The sequence below is a fragment of the Emydura macquarii genome, unplaced genomic scaffold, assembly GCF_026122565.2.
Source record: "Emydura macquarii macquarii isolate MOO-44397 ecotype Brisbane River unplaced genomic scaffold, CSIRO-AGI_Emac_v2 contig_3345, whole genome shotgun sequence".
NCBI classification, from domain to species: domain Eukaryota; kingdom Metazoa; phylum Chordata; order Testudines; family Chelidae; genus Emydura; species Emydura macquarii.
Window position 1 is genome coordinate 8094110 of NW_027133482.1, and position 12729 is coordinate 8106838.

The window sequence follows — 12729 nt, forward strand, 5'->3', positions numbered from 1 at the left end:
AAATTGCAATCTAATTCCTAAACTTTACCAAGCTAAATAAGATTTGGAAGCAAAAAAGTGACTCTCACCCAAAAACTTTCAGCAGTCCATGCTAACTGGAAAGACTTTCAGTGAGGACCACTCTCTGACTCTTTGTCTTTCAAATGGTCTTGCTCCTGTGAGTAGAGATGAGGGAAGAGAGGTAAATTGTGTGTTATGTCTTCTCTTTTCTTATACCCTCCTCCTCTCTTTGATGATAACACCTCTCCTCTCATTGGGGTATAAAAAAAACAGTCCCCTGTGTATGTGAGATTCGAAGAGTCTTTCACGTGAATTGTAAATTTCTTGTTCAGACATTCTGTGTACATGACGTTTGAGATGTCTCAGGGATGACATGCAAATCTTTTGTTTACAGTCCTCCCTGATGGTGAATGGTTGCTTCAGTAGCTAATAGTTTGCTAACACCTGAGGTCAGTCCTTTGTTAATGCTGAGGAGCTAGTCTGTGGGTATTCCCCAGAATTACAACGTATTTCAGTAACAAACATATAGCAAAATCTCATAACTCCATATACAATTATATGCCCCAGCCTTTGTTAACCCCCGTGGAGATACACACATTTCACAAGACAATGATGTTCAGTAGATCATGATTTTTCAAATGATACCTCACAAGGCATACTTTGTACAAAATATATCATAACCATGTACCAATAGTGAATATGAGGATACAGGGTATTATATGGGGTACAGTGTGTCACACAAGGTCAAGTGTGTAAGACAAAGGCCTGGTTTAATTGGAACAACATAAATCTGAAATGGTGCAAAGGAAATAAAGTGACAGTGGAGACTGGCGATTTCTCCAGGGAAGGGCCTCCCCACTGGGTGGCTATCACACTGTCTGCTGGGTGGGAAATGGAAATCCTGCATCCAGATGTGGAGTGCAACACACAGGAGTTGTGATAGCAGAGGTAGGGATTATTTAAAAAATGTGGTTGCTGAATCCAAGTGAGATTGATTAAAAAAGTGAGACTATGTACATTTTAAATGTGCCAAATGGTACATAAAAATGTTTTCTTAGTACCTGCTCTGCAAATTTTCCCTGCGGTCTATCTGTCCTGCATATCATCATCAGTTAAAAACAAGAAGCAGCCATTTTTGTGCATTTAATTTTTCAAAGAAGAACTGCAATTTAAGTCTAAACAGTTAAAATTTCCAGAAAGTCAGGAAGTACATCTAGATTCTACAGTCTTTCTCTTCAGCATGTGGCAGTCCTGCATGTTTTCTGGTACATTTAATGACAAGCAAAGACATAATTTTTAGCTCCACATTTAATAAGAAAAGCCACAACAGAAAGCATCTCTCTCTAATCACTTGACTCTGTCAATTTTCTTTTATAATGGGCTAGGTTCAATTTAAGGCATAAAGGAAGTGTGGGCATTGCCTGTCTTAAAATCTGCCTATCATAAGTGATGGGTGGAGTGACTAGTCCAGAAATGTGCAAGCATGTAAACGCTGGAAGGGGGCTTTTATAAAGGAAACTGGCTTGCAACCTTATCTCTAGTGAGCGTGACCAGTGTGAACAAAATTTCTACCACCGACCCAAAGGAGGAGCAAGAGGCAGCCTACATAGCCCATTGCTTCCCTGACCCAACCTAGCTGTCAGCCATCAGGCCTAGATCTGTAGACTTTTAGCAGCCCAACCCCCTAATTTGCCCAATCTCACCTGTGTGAAGAGGTGCAGTCAATAAATGACCTGTCATCCATTTTGAATTCTTCCTCCAAACAGAGACAGCTGCTGGTACAGTGAGTGGCCAGAGCAGAGAAGTTGCTGAGTGAGTTGGGCTATAGTATGCACACAGCAGGAAGAAAGGAACCCTTGCACCTTGAAGATCCCCTATTCTGGAGGTCTTACATGTTATCACCTAACTGAGTCCCCTTTTGTCTGACTTTAGGTGCTTGCTGCGGGATTTCATTGGGAACCTGCCCCTTCAGCGCCTGCTCAAGCAGAAGCTGCAGTCCCTGACGGACATAGTCAACAGCAGGATCTTCCAGGCCTATGGTAAGTGGGGGACATCAAGGGGAGCCCCTGTCACAGATCCACAGGATTTGATCTATGCCCCAGCATGTAACGAGTCCCTCGGGAGTGACCCTGTTAGTGTGCCAGGCCTTGAGGACCCACATAGTTCTCAGGGCAGGCCCGTGGTCTCCAAGATTGGGCCTTTGGGCACCAGCAATCCCTATCTCTCTCCATGACTCCTTGCAGCAAATCCAGCCAAGCCAGACTCCTGTGAGAGGCTTGTCCTGTTACATACAGGGCACAATGCCGAGTATTTCCAGCGTTGGCAGGCAGCCTTTCCAAAACAAGGTAACAATGTATTAGTCACTTGACCTATGAAATCTGAAAGGCCTTAGGTTAGAACACAGGAAGAAAGGTTAAACCACAGTTCATCTGTCCAAGCCAGAGCCATCCCCTTGCCAAGTTGCGATGGACCACATTTCATGCCCCCCCCCCTCTCTCTCTCTCTCTCTCTCTCTCTCTCTCTCTCTCTCTCTCTCTCTCTCTCTCTCTCTCTCTCTCTCTCTCTCTGTCCTTAATTCCAAGTGAAAATAGCTCAGGCCCCCCAAAGGGCAGTCACTATTACAGCAACCCTGACACCTCTTTCCTTTGTTCTCCTCTTAGTTCACATGATACACCTTCTGGGTTTTCCTGCTGCTAAATGTCCATTGTTCAGTTGTTGTGGGTGGTCTCATTGTCTCTCTGGATCCCCTGTTGATCTGGGTCAGTTTCAGCCAGTTCTTTAACAAACCCATCATTTTACCCAGACTGCTAGGTGACATCATGTCTCTTGCACTGTTAACCGTTTTTAATCCCTGGGTAGCAATGCAAAGTACAGAGGGAAACTGAGGCACACATAGGCTTCATAAAAGTATTATAGAAAATTCCCACTTCGTCATACCTCCATGGTACAGGCTCTGCGCTGAACCTTCTCTAGTAAGGAACCACTCTGGGTGTCAACTCTCACACACTCTCAGGTGCTCATTCTTACCACTTGTGAGTGTGATTCCTTAATCTGGGGCTGGCATCTGAGGAAGTTCTGTCTCCCACTCTCCCCCCAGTAGCAAACTGTTTATTATTTTGGTTGAACATGTCTGCTCTTGGTGGTCATGGCTGTGGAAGAAGAGGCAAACTCTCTGGGAGCTGGAGCCAGTCCCCTGGAGGGCTTTGAACAGTTGACTGACGATCTTGAGCTGGATTCTGTTCAGTAGGGAGCCAGCACTGATAACGTTCCTGAGCACACGCCCATGTTCTTGCATGCCCATTCACTACAATGACTCCGTCTTGCTGCTGTCACAATCATCTGTGCAGAGGAGGAAGGTATTTCTGCTTTCCCACCTCAAGTACATAAGCTGACGGCATGCTTGGCCAATAGCAAATGACATGGAAAAGAGTAGTCGTGTTAGTAGTATGGAAGCCCTAATCAAGATCAGAGCTTCAGTGTGATAGGTGCTGTACGTACATATAGAAAGAGAAAGTTTCTTATCTGGACACCATACAGTCTAAGAGGGCTTGTCTAAACTAGGATTTAAAGGTATGATGTTAGCTACCACATTTTTAAAAGTGTAGTGTAGACAAGGCTCACTGATTTAATATAAGCTAAACTGTTTGAATAAAGCCTGTGGGGAGATTGGCTTTACCACCTGTTTCAACTAGTTGAGTTAAAGTCCTGTCTGGGTGAGGCATTAACCTATGGAAATGTAAAATGCTGGGATAACATTATTATGTACATTTTTAGGAGTTTTAAAAATGGTATTGGATTCATTTAGGGTAGAAAATATTTAAATATCAGGCTGACCTGTTATGTCCTCCACTGAGCATTACAGCAGCAAAATATTAATCTGCTCTCACCTCAGACTAGGACCTGGTGTCCTCATTGAAGAAACCCCTCTAAATTTCTGTCTATTACTCACTTGGGCCTCAGCACCTCCCCAATCCTCTCTGGCATCTTTCATAGAATCATATAAGATGAGGGTTGGAAGGGACCTCAAGAGGTATCTAGTCCAAACCCCTGCTCAAAGCAGGACCTACCCCAACTAAATCATCCCAGCCAGGGCTTTGTCAAACTGCACCTTAAAAACGTCTAAGGATGCAGATTCCACCACCTCCCTAGATAACCCATTCCAGTGCTTCACCACCCTCCTACGGAAAAAGTTATTCCTAACATCAAACCTAGATCTCCCCCACTGCAACTTGAGACCATTGCTCCCTTGTTCTGTCATCTGCCATCATTGAGAACAGACGAGCACCTTCCTCCGTCAAACCCCTCCTTTAGATAGTTGAAACCTGCTATCAAATCCCCCCTCACTCTTCTGTTCTGCAGACTAAATAAGCCCAGTTCTCTCAGTCTTTCCTCATAAGTCATGTGCTCCAGCCCTCTACTCATTTTTGTTGCCCTCCACTGGACTCTGTCCAATTTGTCCACATTTTTCCTGTAGTAGGGAGCCCAAAATTGTACAGAGTACTCCAGACGTTGCCTCAGGAGTGCTGAAAAGAGGGGAATAATCACTTTCCTCAATCTCATGGCAATGCTCCTACTAATGCAGCCCAATATGCCGTTAGCCTTATTGGCAACCAGGACACGCTGCTGACTCATATCCAGCTTCTTGTTCACTGTAACCCCCACGTCCTTTTCTGCAGAACTGCTGCCTAGCCCGTCGGTCCCCAGTCTGTAGCAGTGCATGGGATTCTTCCGTCCTAAGTGCAGGACTCTGCACTTGTCCTTGTTGAACCTCATCAGATTTATTTTGGCCCAATCCTCCAATTTGTCTAGGTCACTCTCTATCCTATTCCTACCTGCCAACATATCTACCACTCCCCCCAGCTTAGTATCATGAGTGAACTTGCTGAGGATGCAATGCACCCCATCATCCAGATCATTAATGAAGGTGTAGAACAAAACCAGTCTCAAGACCGACCCCTGTGGCACTCCACTTGTTACTGGCTACCAACTAGACATTAAGCTGTCGATCACTACCCATTAAGCTGGATCTAGTCAACTTTCTATCTGCCTTATAGTCCATTCATCCAACCCATACTTCTTTAACTTGCTGGCAAGAATACTATGTGAGACTGTATCAAAAGCTTTGGCTCTGTGGATGTGGGGAAAGCGGTGGACGTGATATACCTTGACTTTAGCAGTCACCTCTTCATAGAAAGCAATCAGGTTGGTCAAGCATGACTTGCCCTTGGTGAATCCATGCTGACTGTTCCTGATCACCTTCCTCTCCTCCAAGTGCTTTTAAAATGGATTCCTTGAGGACATGCTTCATGATTTTTCCAGGGACTGAGGTGAGGCTGACCGGTCTGTAGTTCCCCTGATTCTCTTTCTTTCTTTTTTTAAAGATGGGCACTATATTTGCCTTTTTCCAAACATCTGGGTCTTCCCATGATCGCTACAAGTTTTCAAAGATAATAGCCAATGGCTCTGCAAGCACATCAGCCAGTTCCCTCAACACCCTCAGATGCTTTGCATCTGGCCTCAAGGACTTGTGTGTATCCAGCTTTTCTAAATAGTCCTGAACCTGTTCTTTCACCACTGAGGGCTGCTCACCTCCTCCCCATACTGTGCTGGCCAGTGCAGTAGTCTGGGAGCTGACCTTGTCTGTGTCTGTCTTTCCCAGAGCCAGCAAGGTACAGATGTAATAGAACCCACCTGAGACCAGAGGAGAAGCAGGATCATTCCTGGAGCCAGCAAAATGGGGAGGGTGTGACCTGCCTGAAGCCAATGGAGGGACGATATGGGGGTGTGGCTATACCATTGATTATCCTCTGGTCTGTCCATGAGAGCTGACCTTGAGGAGGAAAGGACATCTCCTAGCAAGGGCTCAGAGAGGGAGCTACTGAGTCAATCATTCTAGGCAGCCAAGGAGCTGCATGTAGCTTGTTTGAATGCACAGGGCATTCTGTGAGACTGTTGGGGAAGCACACAAAGCAAGCACAGCTCTTTCCAGTACAAGCTCTGTCCTAGGCCTGCCCAGGGGTCCTAGCTCCACTGGCACAGTATGAAGGCTCACTGTGAGTTGAGGGGCTGAGCCTTAGCCATAATGAAGAAATGAGTTCCCATTGCTAATATCTAACAACATAGGAATGGCTACACTGGTCAGACCAATGGTACCTCTAGTCCAGTATACTGTCTTCAGACAGTGGTCAGTCCCAGGCACTTCAGAGGGAATGAACAGAACAGAGCTGTTACTAAGTGATCCATCTCCTGTCAGAGAATCATAGACAGATAGGGCTGGAAGGGACCTCGAGAAGTCATCAAGTCCAGCCCCCTACACTGTGGCAGGACCAAGTAAACTTAGACCAATCATACTCAGACCTCTGTAGTTCAGGAGCCAAATTAGCAATCACCATTACCCAAAAGAGCCACAGTAGTATGAATTCAATTTTTCATTTACTATTTATATATATATATATATATATAATTCTCACAGGAGAATGATTGACCAATTATTATTCATTTAACTTTTAACTATTGTAATTATATTACAATTGGTTAATAAAATAGTAAAAGCATCCTGAGTGGTTAATAAATTAGATTGTTTAATAATTAAATCACAATGTTTTAATATGTGCTGTAAAGAGCCGCAAGAGACACATTAAAGTGTCACTTGCAGCTCACTAGCCTCAGTCGGAGTCTCACTGACGTAGACCATCCCTGACTTGTTTGTCAGACTTGTTTTTAAAAGTTTTCCATTATGGGAACTCCTCGACCTTTCTTGGAAGCCTGTTCCAGAGCTTTTCTATCCAGATAGTTAGAAAGATTTTCCTAATGTCTAACCTAAATCTCCCTTGCTGTAGATTAAGCCCATTACTTCTTGTCCTGCCTTCATGGACATGGAGAACAATTGATTACCGTCCTCTTTATAACAGCCTTTAACATACTGTATTGGAAGACTTATCAGGTCATTACTCAGTCTCCTTTTCTCAAGACTAAATGTGCCCAGTTTTTTCAACCTTTCTTCATAGGTCAGGTTTTCTAAATCTTATATCATTTCTGTTGCTCTCGTCTGGACTGTCTCCAATTTGTCCACATCCTTTTTAAATTGTGGTTCCCAAATTGCATACAGTACTCCAGCTGGGGCCTCACCATAAAGACACATAAAGACAATTACCTTGTGTGTCTTACATACACGTGTTCTGTTAATAAACCCCAGAATCATATTAGCATTTTTTTGCAGAGGCATCACATTGACAACTCATGTTCAGTTTGTGGTTCGCTATAACCCCCAGATCCTTTTTGGAAGTACTACCACCTAGACAGTTATTCCCCACTCTGTAAGTGTGCATTTGATTTTTCCTTCCTAACTGATGAACTTTGCACTTATCTTTATTGAATTTCATCTTGTTGAATTCAGACCAATTCTCCAATGTGTCAAGGTCATTTTTAATTTTAAACCTATCCTCCAAAGTTCTTGCAACCCCTCCCAGCTTGGTATCATCTGCAAATTCTAAAAGCATACTCTCTACTCCATTGTCCAAGTCATTAATGAAAATATTGACTAGTACTGGATCCAGGACTGACCCCTTCAGGACTCCAATAGATAAGCCCTCCCAATTTGACAGCGAACCATTGAGAACTACTCTTTGAGTATAGTCTCAACCAGTTGTGCACCCACCTTATACTAATTTAATCTAGACCACATGTCCCTAGTTTGGTTATGAGACTATCATGCAGAACTCAAAACTCAGAACTCATGTCAAAAACCTTACTAAAATCAACATATATCATGTCTATTCTCCTTCGAGTGCTTGCTCGTGTTGTTTCTATTCTAAGTGTGTGCGCGCCTCCATGCATAGTTACTGGAATTTTTTTCCCTTTAGCAGTACCCGTAGGGCGAGTAGCACCGCCAGTCACCGTCCTCACACTCCCCAACACCGAGGAGGCGGTCATCAGAGCGCCATGGTACTTTCATATTGCGATCTTTCCTGGCCACAGATGATTTCTCCGCTTCGTTGTGGCCCACTCCCACTACCAATTTATGGCGTTACCCTTTGGCCTCTCTTCTGCCTCTTCTGTTTACAAAGTGCATGGTGGTGGTGGCTGCGCACCTAAAATGCCAGGGCATGCAGATTTACCCGCACCTGGATGACTGGCTGATTAAGCGTGGGTCTCAGTCTCAGGTCCGAAACAGCCTAGTCCATGTATATACCACCTGTTGCCATCTGAGTCTGTTAATAAATTAACAGAAATCAACATTAACACCGGTTCAGTGGATAGAATTCATCGGGGCAGTTCTGGACTCCATGCAGGCCAGGGCATTTGTGCCCCAGCCTCGTTCAAAGCTATGTTAGGCATTATTACTCGCCTTCGTGAGTGCCCCATCACAACAGCTTGCACGCCTAAGACTCAGGCTGTTGCAGTCATGGCTGGCATCGGTGTATGCCCTGAGCAGGCACTCCTTGGACCGAGTGGTCACAGTTCCCCCCCCCATCCTGTCCTCACTGGGATGGTGGCAGGGCTCTCGCTCAGTGCTACAGGGTATGGCTTTTGAGGAACTAGCCCCCTCGATCACGCTGGTGTTGGATGTTTCAGATTTGGGGTGGGGGACCCATATCAGCTCCAACCACAGTACTCAAGGGGTTTCGTCGCGGGAGGAGTGAGAGATGCACATAAACGTAAGGGAGCTACAGGCGATACACCTGGATTTCAGGGTGTTCCTTCCTTTAATCTCCAGCAAGGTAGTGTGGATTCTGATGGACAACACTGTTACCATGTACCATATCAACAGGCGGGGGGGGGGGGGCCCGCTCGTTGCCCCTTTGCAAGGAGGTAGTATGTCTTTGGAACCTTGCAGTGAGCCATGATTTTCACCTTATAGCCTCTCACCTTCCAGGCATCAAGAACAATGCCATGAGTGGTCACTCCACTCGAGGGTAGCCGCTATGATCTTCCAGAGGTGGGGTTCTCCCCAAGTGGACCTGTTTGCATTCAGACAGAACAAGAAGTGTCTTCAGTTCTGTTCTCGCCGCGACCTTGAGGAGGGGTCGCTGTCTGATGCCTTTTTCTTATGGTGGACAGAGGTGGTTCTGATGTACACATTCCCGCCCATTCCGCTACTGCATAGAGTCTTACTGAAAATCAAAAGGGACAGAGTGAATGTTATCCTGGTCGTGCCGGCATGGCCCTGCCAGCATTGGTCCAGCATGCTGCTGGAACTGTCAGTCACCCCCCCGCTGGAGTTGCCCCGGTGGCACGATCTCCTCTCCCAGGACCAGGGTTGATTGCTGCACCCAGCTTTAGAGCCCCTACATCTGATAGCGTGGAGACTTCATAGCTGAACCCAGAGGAATGGGCCTGTTCTTTGCAGATTCAGCAAATTCCGTTGGGCAGTAGAAAGCCTGCCACTTGTGCTGTGTACCAGGCCAAGTGGAAATGGTCCACCTGCTGGGCAATGTCCCATGAAGTTGTGCCCGATTCAGGCTGTTCTGGATTACTTATTGCACCTTAAACGTCAATCACTAGCTATTGCCTCATTGAAGGTCTACCTGGTGGTCATCTCAGCCTCTCACCCTCCAGCAGATGGGAAACCGTTTTTTTCCCATTCCATGATCATCAGGTTCCTGTAAGGAATAGAGAGGCTCTACCCTCAGGTTCGAGACCTCGCGCCCTCTTGGGATCTAAACCTAGTTCTGTCTCAGCTCACGGGTCCCCTTTTTGAGCCTTTAGCTACCTGTTCGTTGCTGTTGCTACCCTGGAAGGTATCCTTTCTAGTAGCGATTACCTCAGCAAGACGAGTCTCTGGGATTAGGGCACTCACCTCAGAACCTCCATACACAATCTTCTATAAGGACAAGGTCCAGTTGCCGCCTCATCCCACTTTCTTACCCAAAGTAGTGTCTCAATTTCATTGTAACCAGGATATATTTCTTCCAGTGTTCTTTCCCAAACTCCATGGCTCGGAGGAAGAACGGAGGTGGCACACGCTTGACATTAGGCAGGTGTTAGCTTTCTACATTGAATGCACTAAATCGTTCCAGAAGACTATGCAACTTTTTGTTGCAGTGGCAGATAAGATGCAAGGCTTACCTGTCTCTGCCCAGTGCATTTCCTCCTGGATAATGTTCTGCATCAAGTTTTGTTACAAGCGGGTGAAGGTGCCTCTACCGAGTGTCGTCACAGCCCACTCCATCAGAGCGCAAGCTCCCTCGGTGGCTTTTCTGGAGCAGGTACCGGTGCAGGACATCTGTAGAGCCAACATTCGGTGCATACCTTCACGTCCCACTATGCCATCGTTCAACAGGCATGGGATTATGCTGACTTTGGCAGAGCGGTGCTGCAGGCAGTTCATCTGTGAACTCCGGGCCCACCTCCAAGGTACTGCTTGTGAGTCACCTAGAATTGAATCAACATGTGTAAGCCCTTGAAGAAGAAAAGACGGTTACTTACCTTGTAACGGTTGTTCTTAGAGATGTGTTACTCATGTCCATTCCATTACCCACCCCCAGTCAGAGTTGAAGGTAAGAAGGAACTGAGGGGGTGTAGGGCCAGCGGCGCCTATTATACTGTAGCATGTGTGTGGGACTCCAAGGGGTGCTGGAACTGAACCTACAGGTACTGCTAAAGGGAAAAAAATTCCAGTAACTGTGCACGGAGGTGCGCACACACCTAGAATGGAATGGATATGAGCAACACATCTTGAAGAACATCAGTTACAAGGTAAGTATCTGTCTTCTCTTTCCCCCCATGCACTAGATCAGTAATCCTGTCAAAGAAGGAAATGAAATTGGTTTAGCATGATTTGTCCATGAGAAATCCATGCTGACTATTGCTGTGACTTCCATGACTTCTGGAGCTGTCAGTCCCAGGGCTGCCCTGGAACAGCTGATCGGCCGGCCAGCCCCCAAGGCTGCCACCAGAGAGCTGATCGGCTGGCTAGCCCACTGGAGCAGCAGGACTGGAGCAGCTGCAAGCCCCAGCAACCGTTTTCCCCTCTTCTCTAGGGTAATTTTAGTAACAGTCAGGGACAGATCACAGCTTCCATTAATTTTTGTTTATTGCCCATGACCTGTCCCTGATTGTTACTAAAAATAGTCGTGACAGAATCTTAACTTTACTTATAACCCTACTATCCTCCATGTGCTTACAAATTGATTGTTTAATATTTTGCTCCAGTATCTTTCCAAATATTGAGGTTAGGCTGACTGGTCTATAATTCCCCAGGTCCTCCTTGTTCCCATTTTTAAAGATATGTACTATTTTTTCCCTTCTCCAGTCTTCTGGGACCTCTCCCGTCTGCCAGGAGCTCTCAGAGATAATTGCTAATGGCTCTGAGATTGCTTCAGCTAGTTCTTTAAGTATCCTAGGATGAATTTCATCAGACCCTGCTGACTTGAATACATCTAACTTATTCTTAATATTCTAAATATTCTTTAACCTGTTCTGTCCCAATTTTGCCTTGCATTCCTCCACCATGGTTGTCAATATGAATTGTGTTGAATATCAGGTCATAATTAACCTTTTTAGTAAAGACTGAAGCAAAATAGGCATTAATCACTTCACCTTTCTTGATGTCATCAGTTGCTAGCTTTCCTTCCCCCTACATAGAGAACCGACACTTTCCTTCATCTTTCTCTTGCTCCTAATATATTTAAAGAACTTCTTATTGTCTTTTATGTCCCATGCCATCTGTAACTCATTTGTGCCTTAACCTTTCTGATTTTGTCCTACGTATTTGTGCTTATCTCTTGTACTTCTTGTCAATTTGACTAGGTTTCCACTTTTTGTAAGATTCCTTTTTGATTTTCAGGTCATTAAAGAGCTCCTGCTGGAGCCCTATTGGTGTCATACTATTCTTCCTATCTTTCCTTTGCATGGGAACAGTTTGCAGTTGTGCCTTTAATATTGTCTCTTTGAGTAACTGCCAGCTCTCCTTGACTCCTTTCTCCCTTAGATTTTCTTCCTGTGGAAATTTACCTACCAATTCTCTGAGTTTGTAAGTCTGCTGTTTTGAAGTTCATTATCCTTATTCTGCTGCTCTCACTTCTTCCTTTCCTTAGAATAATGAAATCTATGATTTCATGATCACTGTCACCCAAATTGTCTTCCATCTTCCGATTCACTACCAATTCCTTCCAGTTGGTCAGAATCAAGTCTAAAATGGCTGTCCCCCTGGTTACTTCCTCCACTTTCTGGAACAAAAAGTTGTTCCTAGGATATTCCAAGAACTTATTGGAGATTTTGTGTTTTGCTATATTACTATTCCCACAGATGTCTGGGTAGTTAAGGTCCATTACTACCTGCTCCAGTGTTTTGATATTTCTGTTGTTTGTTTTAAAAATACCTTATCCACCTCCTCCTCCTGATTTGGAGGTCTATATTAGACCCCTATTATGACCACCCTATCATCCCTATTTTAGACCCTTTTATCTTTTATCTTTACCCAGGGATTCTCAACTGGTCTGTCTCCCACATCCTTCTGGACCTCCGAACAAGTGTATCTATCCTTTACGTATAATGCAACCCCTCTTCCCTTTTTGCCTGCCTGTCCTTTCTGAACAAGCTGTGCCCCTTTGTACCAATAGTTCAGTCATTAGACTTATCCCACCAAGTCTCTGTGATGTCAGTTAAATCGTAATTCAGCTTATGTACTAATACATAGAATCATAGACTCATAGCAGATGAGGGTTGGAAGGGACCTCAGGAGGTATCTAGTCCAACCCCCTGCTCAAAGCAGGACCAACCCCAACT

General features: G+C 45.1%; 1 protein-coding gene across 1 annotated transcript in view; it reads left to right on the forward strand.

Annotated features, from left to right (window-relative positions):
* The window catches only part of LOC137143712 (dedicator of cytokinesis protein 2-like), a 229933-nt gene that overhangs the window by 119375 nt on the left and 97829 nt on the right, over nt 1-12729 (forward strand). Inside the window, exon 25 of the mRNA XM_067533643.1 lies at nt 1933-2039. Within this exon, the coding sequence (XP_067389744.1) occupies nt 1933-2039 (107 nt within the window). The remainder of the gene's footprint in view (nt 1-1932; nt 2040-12729) is intronic.